The sequence below is a fragment of the Borostomias antarcticus genome (assembly GCF_949987555.1).
Source record: "Borostomias antarcticus genome assembly, chromosome: 11".
Lineage (NCBI taxonomy): Eukaryota > Metazoa > Chordata > Actinopteri > Stomiiformes > Stomiidae > Borostomias > Borostomias antarcticus.
This window is the reverse complement of record NC_140244.1, coordinates 23,109,240-23,124,604: the sequence shown is the minus strand read 5'-3', so window position 1 is coordinate 23,124,604 and position 15,365 is coordinate 23,109,240. Positions and strand designations below refer to the sequence as shown.

At 52.1% G+C, this 15,365-nt stretch overlaps 1 protein-coding gene across 6 annotated transcripts; it reads right to left on the bottom strand.

Annotated features, from left to right (window-relative positions):
- Nucleotides 1-248: 248 nt before the first annotated feature.
- On the bottom strand, nucleotides 249-14,897 carry ncoa6 (nuclear receptor coactivator 6). 6 transcript variants are annotated; one of them, XM_084445605.1, is made up of 17 exons: nucleotides 14,800-14,897; nucleotides 12,762-13,093; nucleotides 11,452-11,607; nucleotides 11,185-11,301; nucleotides 9,983-10,111; nucleotides 8,910-9,716; nucleotides 8,133-8,279; nucleotides 6,675-7,965; nucleotides 6,270-6,388; nucleotides 5,640-6,076; nucleotides 5,259-5,492; nucleotides 2,105-5,063; nucleotides 1,867-1,923; nucleotides 1,734-1,764; nucleotides 1,121-1,162; nucleotides 707-837; nucleotides 249-599 (listed from the first exon to the last, which is right to left on the bottom strand). In XM_084445605.1, the coding sequence occupies exons 2-17, from the start codon at nucleotides 13,045-13,047 to the stop codon at nucleotides 553-555; spliced, it is 6,990 nt and encodes a 2,329-aa protein (XP_084301731.1). In that variant the 5' UTR covers nucleotides 13,048-13,093; nucleotides 14,800-14,897; the 3' UTR covers nucleotides 249-552. The 6 variants fall into 6 exon arrangements, with proteins under 6 accessions (XP_084301731.1, XP_084301733.1, XP_084301734.1 ...); XM_084445607.1 differs by having other exon boundaries at nucleotides 1,734-1,761; XM_084445608.1 differs by having other exon boundaries at nucleotides 9,983-10,108.
- Between the last annotated feature and the right edge of the window lie 468 nt (nucleotides 14,898-15,365).

Here is a 15,365-nt window from a genome sequence, read left to right as displayed (position 1 = left end):
CTGTAGCCTGCTACAGAGTCTGACTGCATTTGATGATTTCTTCCTCAAAGCCTCTTCTGGATGACTTTTATTACCCAGACTGAATGGATCATAACCATCATCAACCATTCTTTTTCAACCACTCTTTAAAATAGCACGTTTTGTTTGAAGTAAATACCTATACAGTTATTGCAATCATACCTTTATTATGCTAAAATCCAGGCTTAATTAAAAACACATTTAGGAAGTACTGTACATCACAGCGCAAAAAAAGTAGTAGAAAATTTAATGTTTTACAACATAATTATACAGTTGAGACACGTTCTATTGTCAATCCTCACATGATTAATCCAGCATTTAAAAAACAAAACATTCACACAAGCTCACACACACGCATTCTAACTAAAATCTCACATGATAGCAGGACATAACAACATAATAATTTTAAAGCACTGTCTGTACATGGTTGCTTTCCTCATTGAGAATTCATAACCCGGGAGAAAGAAGAAACATCAAGTGATTGATACGGAAAGACATTTACAGTTCACAGGTTTCCACGACTGTGGTGATGCACTATTTAGATTTCCTTCGTTTGGCCTGGGTTGGACTGGCACCTGTTTCTGTGAACGCAAGAACAGCATAAACAGGTTCAGTCAATGAATTCAACAGGGTGCAAACTATGTATGTATGCATTGTGAGTGTGTGACATCTTGTGTTTGTACTGTACCTTTTGCAGCACTGACTCCAGGCCGGGCCGGCCTCTTCCTCTGCACGCTGTCCGCCACTGGCTCCTCCTCCGGCTCCTTCTCCGCCCGGGAACTCCGCCTGCTAGGACCCTTAGGCTTCTCCACAGCCACCCTGAGAGTGCCCAACACACACACACACACACACACACACAGACACACAGACACACACAGACACGGTGGAGGGAGACCCGAGTAAAGAGGGACAGGTTATTGACAACGCCAGGGTGTGAGTAACTCAGCTGGTGAAAGATGGAATACCGCTTCGGACTCTGGCTGTTTTTCCTCGTCTACCACAGATTCTGTCCGTCTTCATCCCGACGGCATCCCATAATATTACAGATGTCGCCAGGGTGGCTGCCCGTGGCCCGGCAGCACACGCGCGTGTAAATACATACCTTGGGACTAAGTTGACGGGCGTCTTTCTTTTCTTTGCCCATCTGTGATAGAAGTGGAAAAGCAGCGGTCAACTAAACAGGTGCTCAACAAACATGGTTTCATTCCCCCTACAAACTCTCAGCCAGACAAATCAATCACCCCCAGAGATGAAATGTTAAGACAGCGTCATACTTGTGTAGTTCTGCTGTTATATGAGAGGTCTACGGAGTGGCATTTGTTCTTGTCGTTTTGACGTGCAGTATTATTTATTGTTTAGATGTTTGTTTTGCATGCTACTGTAAGCCTACATACCAAGTGCCGAGGCCACGTGGCTCATTGGTTGTCGCCCTGTACCCCCCTGGCCAACCATAAGCACTCCCTGAGTTTCAGTAGAGTTAGAAATGTCTAAGCATTTCTCCTTTTCACAACATGGCACTTTTAAACTAAGGGCCAACTTTTCACAGACCAACCAAGAGTGAGAGATTAAACCCCCCCATCAAGCAATGAAATACTTTATTGTATAAAGGCACAAGAAGTATTTCTTTGATACTGAAAAAAACACACTCTTGGCTTACTTAATGAGTAATAAACAGTTTTAACTCGACTAGTTCAAGTGTGATTAAGGAATCTCACCCCTGCTCTGTTACAGCGGAAGCCTCTTCTGCTGTAGGGGAGGACAAACATAAGAATCAGTCATCCAGGTTTGGATTACGGGTCGCTCTACACTAGCGACAGCTACACTTCTGACGGGTATGAGAACACCCACCATTCTTCTCACTGCCGGCAGGCTCCTCTGGATGCGAGGCTTCAGCTTGAACTGGCGCTGGGAGGAATGAGAAGATCTACCATCAGTCATGAGCTCAGCACGTGAAAACACACAAACATCTGCACCCTTCTGGAGACCCGTTAGAAAAAAAGAGTTCTCATCTGGGACAAGAATGGCGTTGAGCTCGCTGATCGCTTACTCATAATGGTTACTGATCAGGTGACTCGTGGCTCTGTACCTGGGGTGGCCTGGGTGTTTTCTGCGGCAGCGGGGGTCTTTGGCAGACCGGCTGGCTGGCTGGCTGGGGGGGACGCCTGGCCAGGCTGGGCCTCTGCTGGGTGAGGGACGGCTGGGGAGGACGTGGCTGCTGGCGGGACCTCTGGAGGTTTGGGGGGCCCGGGGACAGCGGCGGCAGCAGCAGCGCTGGGTGGAGGTGAGCCTTGGACTGGGGCAGGGGTAGAGAGAGGGGTGGCAGTAGCGGCAGGGCTGGCGACAGGGGCTGGCGGTAGGTTGGGGACCGGGGCGGCGGTCGGAGCAGGCGCTGGCGCGGGGACGGCCGGTGGAGCGTTGACCGTCGGAGCAGCGGCAGCGGTCTGGGTCTGTGGAGGCGGAGCCTCGGTCTGGACGACGGGGACAGGAGGCGGGGGAGGAGGGGAGGCCTGATGGGGGCCAGAACCGGGCTGGGGAGCCCCCTCCGGTCTCTCCTCCGGGCTCTGCTTGGGATCTGGCGCGTTAGCCGCAGGTGCAGCAGCCTGGGGGGCCGCCTTACCTTTAGCCTGGGGGGCGGAGGTCGGGGACATGGGGCTCTTCCGGGCGCCGGCGCCTACTCCGGGGCTGGAGTAGGGGGGAGGGGACGCCAGCGGCTGCTGGAAGGGGAACGAGGGGGAGGGAGAGGCGCTCGGCCGGGGTGACGGATGCCCGATCGGGGGGCTGGACCTCTGGGCGTAGGGGACCTCGCCTGGGGGCTCCTGCTTGGCGGCGCCGGCGTTCTGCTGCTGGGGAGGGGGGAGCGCGGTCGGCGCCGGGGCATGGGAGGCCCGGCTAGCGGCCATCTGGACCTGTCCCACTATCGTCCGGGGGGGCTGAGCGTTGGCCACGCCGGCCCCAGAGGGCTGGGTGGAGACCGGGGCCGAGGCCAGCTGGATGTTAGCCACGGGCCCCTGCGTGGTGCTGGGGGCCATGGACACAATCGGGACTTGGAAGATGGGGTTGATGTACAGGGGGGTGGTGGTGATGAACTGGGCGGAGCGCAGCTGGGCGGGGCCCTGCTGGCGGAGCTCCTGAGGCCTGAGGGCGTTCTTGTTGGGGACGGCCACCACGGTGGAGACGATGGCGAGGGACGGCGCCTGGAGGGCGGGGGAGACGCTGGAGGCCACCGAGGTGACCAACGTGGCTATCTGGCCAGGGGGGGCGCCCGAGGAGGTGGTGGAGGAGGAGGAGGCAGGGATCTGCAGGACGGCAGGGACACTGGTTATAATTTTGGGACCGGCGCTGAGGGTTAGATTAGAAGTGACGGCGGGATTAGAATTGGGACCGGGGACGACACTGGGTTTGGGACTGCTGTGACCGTGTGAAGTGGACGGGCTGGGATTCGTGCCGAGGGTGTGACCGTGACTGGTGGTAGGGACAGGGTTTAAGTTAGGGCTGGCACCGGGGTGGATAATGGGGCTAGAGTTGGGGTTGAGGTTGGGGCTAGGAGTCAGACTAGGGCTGAAGACGGGATTGAGGCCGGGACTCGCGCTGGGTTGTAAACTAGGACTGCTGGCGGTCAGTTTGGGACTAGGGGCGGAAGCGGGTTTGGGTCTCGGGCCCGGCTCATTCGCCGTAGGTGTGGCACAGACCGGCACCGCCGCGTCAGAGCCCTGCTGGGGACCAGCGGGGAGGTGTGGCGGCCTCTCGGGGTCTCCGGAGGACTTGGGGCTCTCCTTTCCGCCGGCGGCCCCGGCCGGAGCGCTCTGAGCCGGCCTGGGCGGCCCGCCGGCGTTCCTGGCGATGTCCAGCAGCTGGTTGAGGGAGGTGGGGGTGTCCCTGAGCGCCGGAGAGGCGGGGTCCAGCGGAGGGGCCGCCCCCCCGACCTGCTCCGGGCCCGCTTTAGCCTCCTGCGGAGCGGGGCCGCGAGGGCTCGCCATCCTGGGGGCCGACAGCTCCCTCAGAGGCGGGGCCTGCGCCTGGGGCATCTGCCGCTGCTCCGCCCCCGCGGTCCCCTGCGCATCCCTGGGCGCGTCCGCCGGGTTGCCCTGCACGCCCTGGAAAGGGTTCTGGAGCTGTTGGGGGGGGTCCAGACCCACGCCAACCCCGGGGGGCATAGCGCTCGGGCTGGGCGGCACCGAGGCGGGGCTCAGAATCATGGTCTGCCCCTGGGGAGGGGAGGCGAGGGCCATCTTGGCCCCCTTCTGCCTCCCCGGGCTCGGGGTAGCCACCTTGCGGCCGGAGGCGGGGCTGGACCTGCGGCTGTTGCTGGGACTGGCCCTCTTGGCCTGTCCTCCTCCTCCCCCCCCTCCAGACTGCTTATCCTGCTTCACGGCTACTCCGCCGCCCGCGGGGAACGGCTGCTGGCCGTTGTTAGCGCTGTTCCCGCCGCCGCCGCCATTGCTGCTGTTACCGCCGGGCAGGGTTAAGCTGGGAGGGGCTTGCCCTATGGCTTTCAGCGTGGTGGGGTTGAGGCCCTGCTGATCAAAGCCCCTGCTCAGATTGGGCTGCCTAGGGGGCAGGGGGATGTTGATCTTGGGGGGGAACAGGCCCGCGATGGAGGCATTGAGCCTCTCCGGGGAGAGGTTAATCTCTGAGGGCTCAGTGCTGGGCGGACGGTTGGTGGGAGTGAGAGGGTGGTGGTAGGGCCTGGGGCTGGCGCGGTTAGGGGTTTTAGGCCTGGAGCTCTGGGAGGAGGTGGGGACGCTGGGGAAGTGGAGGCCAGGCATGGGGCCGCCTTGCTGGGGCTGAGGGGGCATCTGCTGCTGGGGACTGGCCCCCGGGTGTTGGGGCATGGCTGCGGGGCCCGGGCCTTGCTTCATCATGTGGGCGTTGGGGCCCTGGTTGACCACCATCTGTTGGCCTCCGTTCCCCGGCTGCATGCCCATCTCTGGGCCTCCGGGCCTGTCCTGCGCAGCGTGGCCCCCGCCAGGGGCCTCCTCGGCCCCTTGGCCCTGGGGACCCTGCCCTGCGTCAGGGTGGGACATCCTGCGCGTTGCTCCCGCCAGCTGGAAGGTGGAAAAACATCATAGAAGAAATGCGCAAATGGTTAAGGTTAAGGTAAGGTTAGCATTTGCTCCATTGGGGCAGACGAGACCAATCGAGCACAGATTTAAATGATTCAGGGAAGTAGACTATTACACAATGTGAAATGTAATTTCATTTCAATTACATAGTGTGATATTGATCATTGTCGTTCTTACCTGGGGGTTGACCATGAGGGGCATCCCCCTGGTTTTGTCAGGGGAAGGGGCCACTGCTCCGTGCCCCTGCAGGTTGATCATGACGGGCATGCTGCCCTGCTGGGAGCCCGGCAGTCGCTGGGCCTCGGCTGGGTTCACCATGCCCCTGGGGGGGTGCTGCCCGCCTGGAGGGATGGGCATGCGGCCCTTAGCCTGCTGATCCTGCTGCATCTTCAGCATCATCAACATCTGCTGCTGGAGTAGAAAATAATAGAGCAAGAATAAAATAGCATAGAATAGATTTAATATTCAAACACAAAATTATCATATAATCTCAAATACATTTTCCCGACCCCTGAAAACATAGAGACACAGCAGTGCTGAGCTATCCAGTTACGATACCTGTTGTTGTTGTTGATGGTGTGGTTGCTGGGGCTGTTGTTGTTGTTGTTGTAACTGGTGTGGGTGCATCTGAGGCTGGCCTTGGATTGGCGTCTGAGGTCCTGCCACCCCTTGCTGCCCTGGAGGAACCTGCAGACCCTGCATCTGCATCTGCTGCTGCTGCTGTTGTTGCAACTGCTGCTGCATTTGTTGTTGTTGAATTTGTTGTTGTTGTTGCTGCTGCTGCTGCTGTATTTGTTGTTGCATCTGCTGCTGCTGCATTTGTTGCTGCTGCTGCTGCAATTGTTGCTGCTGCTGCAATTGTTGATGTTGCATTTGCTGCATTTGTTGTTGTTGTTGTTGATGATGCTGCTGCTGTTGCTGTTGTTGTTGTTGTTGCATGAACTGCATGGGCACCTGCTGCAGAACTCTCTGATCTCCAGGTTGGCCAGGAAAAGCTAGGACAGGAGAACGAAAGAGAGAAAGAACACACAAAATAACCTTTGGTTACACATGATATTACTATATTACATCATTCATCACAGTCTCCTTGGTTGTAATAGAGAACTGACTGAATATTAGCATCCTAACCTAACACTTATTGACAGACAGGATGACAATGCCAGTTCAATGAACGGCGACATCACTCACCAGAGGGCCTGCTGTTGAAATCAGAGAGTTTGGGGCCCGAGGCGTCCATCCCCACGGCCTGCTCTCCACTCAGCCCCGGCAGCTCAGAGTCCTCCAGGCCAGAGGCCACATCCAGACCACTGAGGAACAGAAACCCCCATAGAATCACTACCTACCCACGTCAACCCTGTTTGGCACCCCTAGATATGCAGGGTCATCAAGGGTATCAATAGCTAGAATGCAGGGATACCTAAAGCCAGTACTTGTCTTTGAGAAATCACTAATCTGACATCATTGGATTGGTGAAAACATACAAGGAAAGACGGACGCTTTTGGATTGACAGATTTTCAAATGTCCAAGTAGATCTCCTTTCCTACAGTGAACGGTTAACACTATTGCTGGCCAAATTGTTAAAACTCTCTTACCCGAGCCCCTCGACAGACTGCTGGCCCTCCCCGGCTTTGGGCTTCTTTTTGCGTGGCGGTTTCTTCTTCTTCGGTTTAGCCTGGCTGGGGCCCCCTGCCCCCTGCTTGCCCCCGGGGCCAAACTGGCTGGCTGAGATATCGCTCTGGAGCAGGTTGACCAGCAGCGGACTGGTCAGCGTCACGTCCTTGTTCACGGGGAAGCCGCCCGCCTGCCCGCACGGCCCGCCCATGGGCATCTGACCCGCGAACCCGGGGTTGAAGTTCATGCCGTGCCCGGGGAAGTGCCCGTTGCCCACCTGCATGTGCGGAGGGCCTCCCATTAAGCCTGGCTGCTGCTGCTGTGCCTGCATGTCCGGGAGCATCTGCTGGGTCCCCATGTCACCCGCGCCGCCGCTGGGGTCTCCCAGTGGGTGTGGGTGCTGTTGAGCAGCCTGCTGCTGCTGAAGCATGGCCTGCTGCTGCTTCTGCTGCTGGAGCTGCTGTAACTGCTGCTGGACCAGCGGGTGACCGCTGGGCAGTCGCATCTGCTGCCCATGCATTCCCATGGCCTGGTTAGGGTTACCACTGACAGGGACCTGCTGCTGCGGCAGGCTCATCTGTTGTTGTTGTTGATGCTGCTGTTGTTGTTGTTGTTGTAGTTGCTGTTGTTGTAGCTGATGCTGTTGCTGCTGCAGCTGTTGTTGTTGAAGCTGAGCTATCTGCTGCTGCTGCTGTGGGGTCATCTGCTGTTGCTGCTGGCCTACCTGCGCCTGGAACTGAGGAGAAGGACCACGCATCATCTGGCCGGGCATCACCCCAGCTGGGACCTTACCGCCAAATGCCTGCTTGTTTCCCTGCATCTGACTGGTCACCATTTGTTCCATCATAGTGTTCTGTTGTTGTTGTTGTTGTTGCTGCTGTTGTTGTTGTTGTTGCTGCTGCTGTAAGAGCATAGCTTGGTGCCCCTGGCCTCCAATCATCTGACCCTGCCCATGCATCACCCCCTGGCCTTGCTGGGGCATCATTTGCTTAGGGGGGGTCATTCCTCCCCGCTGCCCGGGGTTGAGGGGCCTGGAGAGGACCGTCTGACCCTGGGCCTGGCCCATCTGGCTGGGGGAGGAGGACACGGGCTGGGCCTGGTGCTGGAGGCCCATCATTTGGCTCTGGAGGCCAGGCTGAGGCTGGCCCATGCTGGGCCCAGCGGTGGTGCCTGGGGGCTGGGCCGCTATGCCGCTGTGGAGGCCCATCACACTGGGCTGGGCGTGGGGAGGGGCCTGCATGCTGTTAGGGGTGGAGACGGAGGGTGGGGCTCCTGAAAAGAGACACAAAATTTCATCTGAGCATAAATATGTATGACTTGCAGAATAAGATGAACAAAAATTACAGTAATTGGAACAACTTTCACCCTGAATTGATTTATTAATTTTTAGGCACTGTTACTCGAGTCATTTGTTAGAAGTCGGAAGCCAGTAGGTATACCTGTGTGTGTCATGGCTTGGCTGCTCTGGAGTTGCTGATTGGCTGCCCCAACAGGGGTTCCTGGAGCGCTAGTGGCCACCTGCCCCTGGACAAAGTTCTGGTTCCCTGGCATGTTGGGGAAACCCATGGGAGGCCGCTTAGGCATACCTATATCATTAAAGTAGAGAGATCAATTAGACATACAGCCCTGTCCACACGAACACAGGTATTTTTTAAACCGGACATTTTTCTAAGTGGTTTTGGCCTTCTGTCCACACGCACACGGTGTTCTAGGTCACTGAAACTGGACTTAAAAAAAAAAAAACATTACATCACTGTTACCTTCCTGTTTACATAAAATGCTGTAATGAGAACCATGTGGACTCAACTCTGCAGATACCAAAATGCTGTTCCTGTGTGTTGTGTTTTCTCCTGGCGAAAAAAGGGATAAAAATCTAAGTTGGAGTGGATCAGAAGTCCAAAAGCGAATGTGACAGCAAGCAGCCTATTTGACGTGCTCTTGAAAGCGCGTTACAGCCTTGTTACCGTGGCGCCATCGAACAGAATGAGCCAGAGACAGCCTATGTAGCGTGCTTTTGGGTTTTCATGTGGACAGATATTTTTTTAAGAATAAAGGAGGAAAAACCCTGGTTTCAAAAATACCCATGTACATGTGGACAAGGCCAGAGTCATAACGGTCAACATTAAGTCTGGTCATTCACTTGGAGTAACGAGTCAATAATGTAAAATGTGTGTTCTTAAAACATACCTCCCATGTGTGTTCTTAAAAGTACATACCTCCCATTCCTCCTTGATGAACTTGAGGTCCAGCCTGTCCATGCTGGGGCATACCCATGAACCCTTGCTGCATGTTACCCTGTTGTCCGAGGACAGCCCTGCCTGGTGACCCAACCCCCTGCGGGAAACCCTGTGGGGTTGTAGGTCGCGCGCCCATCATGGGAGGAGTCCCAGGGGAGCCCTGCTGGAACGGAGACGGGGAGGAGCCAGGGGACTTAGCCGTGAGGTTGCCCTGAGGCCCAGAGGAGGGAGGCATGGGCGGAGGAGGTCTTGGGGGCCCTCCTACCCCACCAGGCCCAGCCTGGGGGCCTTTGGGCTGGGGGGCCGCAAACTGCCCCACCCCGGGCTGCTGCTGTAGCTGCCCCTGCCCCATGGCGTTGAACACCTGCCCAGCCTGCTGGCTACCGAAAGGGTACGGGGGTGGCGGGTGGCTCGGGGTCTGGACTGAGGCGAGAGAGGGGGGCCGTGGACCCATCTGGGCCTGGGGCGCCGCCTTCCTCCAGGCCGGGCCTCCCTGGGTGGCGGGCGGCTGGAGCACCCCCGCGGGCAGCTGGTTCCAGCCCGGGGGGACGGGCATCTGGCCCGAGGTGTTGAATGGGGGCCTGGGGCCGAGCTGGGCGAGCTGGGCCTGCTGCTGCTGCTGCTGCTGGAGCTGCTGCAGGGTGGCAGGGTTGAGCTGTCTCCCGGCCTGCAGGGCCTGCATGTGGTGGGCCGCCTGGGGGGGCATGGGGCCGGGGACGTGGGGGCCGGCCTGGGGGTGCTGGAGCTGCTGAACAGACAGGCCTGGCAGCAGGGGGTCCATCACATCTGGGGACACAAGAAGAAAATATGTTTGTTAACCCGCAGGCCAAGAAAGGCGAGAAACTCCTTGGAGGAAAATTAAAGCTCAATAAAAAGGTTTTTGGAAAGTATTGCTCTATTGGGAATAAAGCTAATGGTTTACAGATCAAAAATCTAACCAATGCCAACCAGGCACTTAGTGGACATCTGAAAGACGTGAATAGCTGATGAAATATGAAACAGAAGCAGTTTATTCCGTGGGGCTGGTTAAGACTTTGAGAGGACGTCCTTACCTGTCTGTGAGGGGGGTCTGGGGGCTCTGGGGTGCATCTGTCCACTGCTGCCTGGGACCATGGCTTGGCCAGCCATGCTAGGACCAGGGTTAACCATCGATACTGAGGGATTGGCCATCCTCATGCCTGCTAAGGGAAGAAAGACACGTTTATTTTACATAATAAAAGAACAATCAACAAACCTCATAAGGCAGATGACATTGATTACTAGGGCTGTTGGGAAAAAAATGATACAGCCGAGTATCGCAATATTTTTTTCCACAATACTGTTTCAATTTTCCAGCCCCTCATATCGATACATAATTTAAAAAATTAAAATTAAAAACAAGGAAAATAAACATAACTAAACAATCATTTGGGCAAGGTGCCAACTTGCGCCTTATGCCAGGCTCACACACTAGGCTTAACCCTCCTAACTGATTTTTAAATCGGGTTGCATCACACACGAGGAAAATCTTAAAGATACACCGAAAGGAACGTTGGAGAACGTCTTGCTTCCGTACTTTGACGTATTTCCGCCTGAAACGGGCTGCAAGGGCGGGATAGATGGATTTCATTGGAACGTTATCGAGCGGGCGGGATATTCAACACTTGAGGCTGCAGAGTAGTTGACGTTTTGATTGACAGGGTGGATGTTGTGAGATTACTGGCCTAAAATCTAAGGTACCTGGTGTCGTAATTGCACGTAACCTACTGTTTTCCAGGAAGTAAGAAATTATATACTTTGATATAAGATTACAACAAAAGTAGATTTATTTTTTATTTTTTGGGCATACATCGTTGAATAGGTGAACACTATGACCAATTATGTGAACCAAAATGGGACAGAATGCTTTTTTTTCCTTTCTGTGCGACTTTAACAGATGTTCTTCTCTCGAATCTCAAATAACCCCCCCACCCCCCCAAACACACACACAGACAGCATAAAGAATAGATTAGATATACAAAATGAAGGAAAGAATCCGATCATCAATACATTATTCAGGTTTTAAATAGATTTAAAATGTCCTTAAATTTCCTCTGCCCTCAGGATCACCTCCAGGTGATCCACCAGCTCTATTTTTACATTTTCAGTAAATTATGTAGAGGGTGCATTTACATTATCACAAAATGTGTATTAATGCAAACTGTACCTCTTGATCAAATAAAAATAAACTTAAACTGCTGTGGAGAATACTGTTCTCAATGATGTCATACTGTACCTGGTTGACCCGCAAAGCCCACATCCATCCTCATTTGGCCAGGTGCTCCGATTGGTCCGTTCACTCTGACCTCTTGGCCTCTGTTCTGTCCCATGGCAACATTGATGGCCCCTTCCCCTTTACACAACAAACATTGACAATCAATAAAACATCGCCATTCCAGACGTCGCCATACTGCAGCAGAATTCTACATTTTCAACACAATTCGTGGCGAAACTGGTCCGAAAACTAATTTCTGGTCCACCGACTTAGTGGCGGTGTCCGTACCTTCTATCTGCACAGAGAGGATGCCCAGGTCTCTGAGCTGCTGCTGGTTGTTCTGGGCGAGCAGGCGGAGGCGTTCAGCGGCGTCTCGGGGAATGTTGAAGGTGACGCGCACACTGTTCCATGGCTCCACATGCTGAGGCTGCAGCCGCTCTGAGTCTGAGGGACAGTGAGGAAGAGAGGGGGGTCAAAGATGATGGGAAGAGGTGGAGATAGTAACGGGACGATGAGGCAAAGACAGGTTAGGGGCAGAGGAGGGCGTGTACGAAAACAAACAGCACGTGAAAGTTGGAAAATGGGAGGACAAGGGAAGAAATGAGAGGAGGGCAATATGGAGTGAACGAGGAGTGAAGGAGAATGAAGCGCTAAGTTAAAATACATAAGGAAATCATACTTAATATTCCATCAGAAGCGAAGTTGAACTAAAAAAATTCTTGCTTCCAAAATGTTCGAATTAGGGGTGCCCAGATCGCTGGGCAAGCAATTGGAATTGGACGATATTCAGTAAAAATAGGAGATCGGAATTCCGATGCTTTCTAGTCGCCAATCACGACAACCCCAGTAACAAACGGTCTCAAAAGGTTTGCGGTGAACAAAAATAGATGCTGGACTGAGGGAAATATGTTCCCAGATGGAGATTTCAATTCACTTGCAACTTTACGTTAAGTTAGGTTACAGCACGCTATGTAGCTTATGTTAGTTCACTGAAGCGGAGTCACTGGAATGTAACTCACTTCTCTGACTCAGGATAGTGTAGAATGTGGTCACTAGACTGGTTCTAAGTCACATTGAGAACTATAACGCACACACGGTAGAGTATGTACATAATGATGAAGTAAATATTGAGGTAGAAAAAATAAAATGTGTTCTCCCTACCATTGCCTTGGAGGGGTTAATATTTATTTACCCAAGTTATGTGCACTCGTTTAATTTCAGCTCAGTGTAGACAAATGCATAGATAATTGCCTTGCTGTGCGTCTATGACGACACTGCTGACACCATGTATCTGTGACACGCCCCCCGCGGTTTGAGGGAGCCTACCACCCCCCTGAAAGAAATCCTAGGGGAAACACTGCAGCCTATTTTGGAGTCAATTTGATGAATGAAATGTATTTAAATGGAAACTTAAATATACCAGCTGCTATAACAAGACAAAAAAAAAACATTGGTCTCGGCAGATATGTCCCATAGACAATCGGCAAGCGGTATCAGCCACAAAAAACGTTATTGGGGCATCCCTATTTTGAATCATCAAATAAAGGAAATGGTGAGAGGATTAACCCTATAAAAAGAGTGCAGCACCAAATCCTTACCTAATTCAAGCATGCTTGGTATTCCATTCAAAATACTGTCAAGTTTCTCTTGAAAGTCCTCATCCTCCATATTCCCTTGAAAAGCGACAAAGATGGTGAAATCTCCATCTCCTCCACCATCTCCCTGTCCTCTCTCTTCCTCCAGCCAGTGCAACGTGTGTCTGCCTTGGGCACCCTCGGACTCCTCCCCAGCATCGTCTCCTAGCCCAGAGTCCCGGTCAGAGTCAGGATAGGGATCAGCTGCTGTCATTTGGGGAAGCAGTGATGAGTTGTGTTGATGTGCCATCCTCCTCTCTCAGTAAGAGTGGCGTGGCAAACTGGAACTGTTTACTCTGTGCAGATGGGGGGAGAATACATTTGTTCATCGTCATAATTTTTCACAGCAAAGTCTTTGCGTTTCATGAGATTAGCAAAACAAAAAGCATGTGGTCTGTATGCTGATTGGACTGTCGCCTCACAGCAAGTAGGTCTTGGGTTCGAGTCCAGCTAACTGTTGTCACTGGGGGGGGGGGGGGGGGGGCGATGTTTGGGTGGGTTATTCTACCACTTGTCGCATTACCACCTGGACCGCAGTGGGCAGCGTGGGGTAGAACTGGCAGCAGGTGTGCTTCTAACAGCTTTTCTAAGCAATCGTAACCTCTTTATCACCTGGAGCTTCCTTTATTAAAGGGTATCCAGGCGCAAAAATGCTACAGTGTACGTACAGAGCCTTGCAGGAGCTGAGCCTCGCTTTTAGGCACCTGGAGTGTCATGACCTCCAACAGCAGGAAAAAACGTGTAGGCTGCCTGAGACCATTTCCCTAACTTTTTCAAACCAGAAGCTAAAGGGATACCATCAGGATAGATTCCCACCTGAGATCTAGACAGGCAAGAATGGACCCAAATATTTTTTTACTTTCTTGGTTGATAACAGGAAGTGCTAACGTTAGTGTGAAAATTGAATCCGTTTTCGCTCTTGGGATTTAAGAAAAATCATACCTGCTAACAAAAGTAAATGACGTTTTAGGACACATTACCACAATGTGATCATATAAATGTATGACATTTCAAAAGCTGGCTTGTACTCAGTTGACTGATGTTGAAACAAATTCAATGTCAAGGGCATGATTTCAGTTCTCATAAGCCCCCGACACGTAGCAACGAGCATAGACGTCGAATTGTATCAAATAATCCTTAAACGTGTTGTTCATTTGAAAATGGTAACATTATATTCACAAGATCAGGCCTTGACTAGATGCTAGCTAACATGAAGGACTTTGATTTAAATCTTCAAATTGATTAGCCAGCGTTTACTGTCTTTATCAGCTCAACTCAACAGCTAAACCGTGTTAGCTTGCTAGCTGGTTACACTACTTAAGTTAGGTAGTATCGGAAATCATCGGTTAGGTTGTATTTTTACTAACGATAGCTTTTCAGCAGCTCTCTATCAGGCTGCCGATAGTATAATAGCTGTTGGTAGCTAAGCGCTAAGGTTAGCAGCACACTAGCTAGTGCTAGCCAGCCTAGTGCTTCCACACAGCTCACTTGACACCTGAAAGGATGGACGTAACCTAGTTCCGTTTTAGCAAATATGACTTAATTACTGACATGATTAGCTTACCTCGCATGCATTCTGTTTGTTATGGTCCAATTCTCTTGATACAGCTAGCTACACATTATCTTAAAGCAATCTACAATGAAAAGGTGAAAGGTTTACGAGCTTGCTAGCTCACGTTAGCTAGCCCGCTAATGCAGTCGAGCAGCTTGCTTCCTACATCTGACAGATAAAGTCCTTAGCGGCTAAACAGCTACAGCGGTGAGTTATGAAGGTATAATGACATTATTATAAGAAGAGGTGAATGGAGCTTTAGCTACAGGATGAGGGATGTTAGATCGCTATAACCACGACACGGACTAAGGTGCCCAAGCCCATTTAGGCCTTCTGCACATTTAACGTAGCTCGCTAGCTATCAACGAACGCTTGGCTTGCTAGCTAACAAGCAAACATAGCTCGGTGCTCTGTGGTGATCTCTACAGGAAACAAGATGGAAATGCTCACCAGAGATGTCCATAAGGATATGGCGAAGTGCAACAATTCGACATCCGCTGACAAAACATGAAGCGGACCGTAGCAACCGATGCAGAGGGAGGGTTTGGTTTCCAGGAGCTCTGCTCCACTCCGTCGGTTTTCATTGGTATTCTCAAAAGAATGCATTTATTTATTTACGTTGCACTGCTTCGGGAATATGCACTTAGTCTGAAACCATGGCGCAAGTACACTGAAGTGTTAGGAATTGGGAAGTTCGTAGTCATTATTTTGTTACTAAGATACGCTAAAAGCGTATTTTAAAGGCGTAACAAGAACTTGCTTCCTAAATGTGTTCTCATCATAGTCCCCTAGGCACATCAATCCTCTTAAACTCTGGGGTTAAAACAGAATAACATCTTTTCCTCATCCTGCCTTTGGATGACAACTTTTCTCTTACTTGATCTGATAATTATTTTGTTGTCTAATTTTAAATTAGCAATAGCAAATCACCATTAGAGAGGGCCAGGAAGAATATTCACATGTTGATCAACACTTGAAAAGCTAATAAATGTGCTGTATTCCACAAATAAAATAAC

Bases quoted from the DNA above. Each gene is read 5' to 3' on its own strand.
- ncoa6 (XM_084445605.1), bottom strand. From the start codon at position 13,047: ATGGCACATCAACACAACTCATCACTGCTTCCCCAAATGACAGCAGCT. The intron at 10,112-11,184 runs GTACAGTATGAC...TTCTTCCCTTAG, and splicing joins GGGCTTTGCGGGTCAACCAG to CAGGCATGAGGATGGCCAAT. The intron at 9,717-9,982 runs GTAAGGACGTCC...TTGTGTCCCCAG, and splicing joins CAGACCCCCCTCACAGACAG to ATGTGATGGACCCCCTGCTG.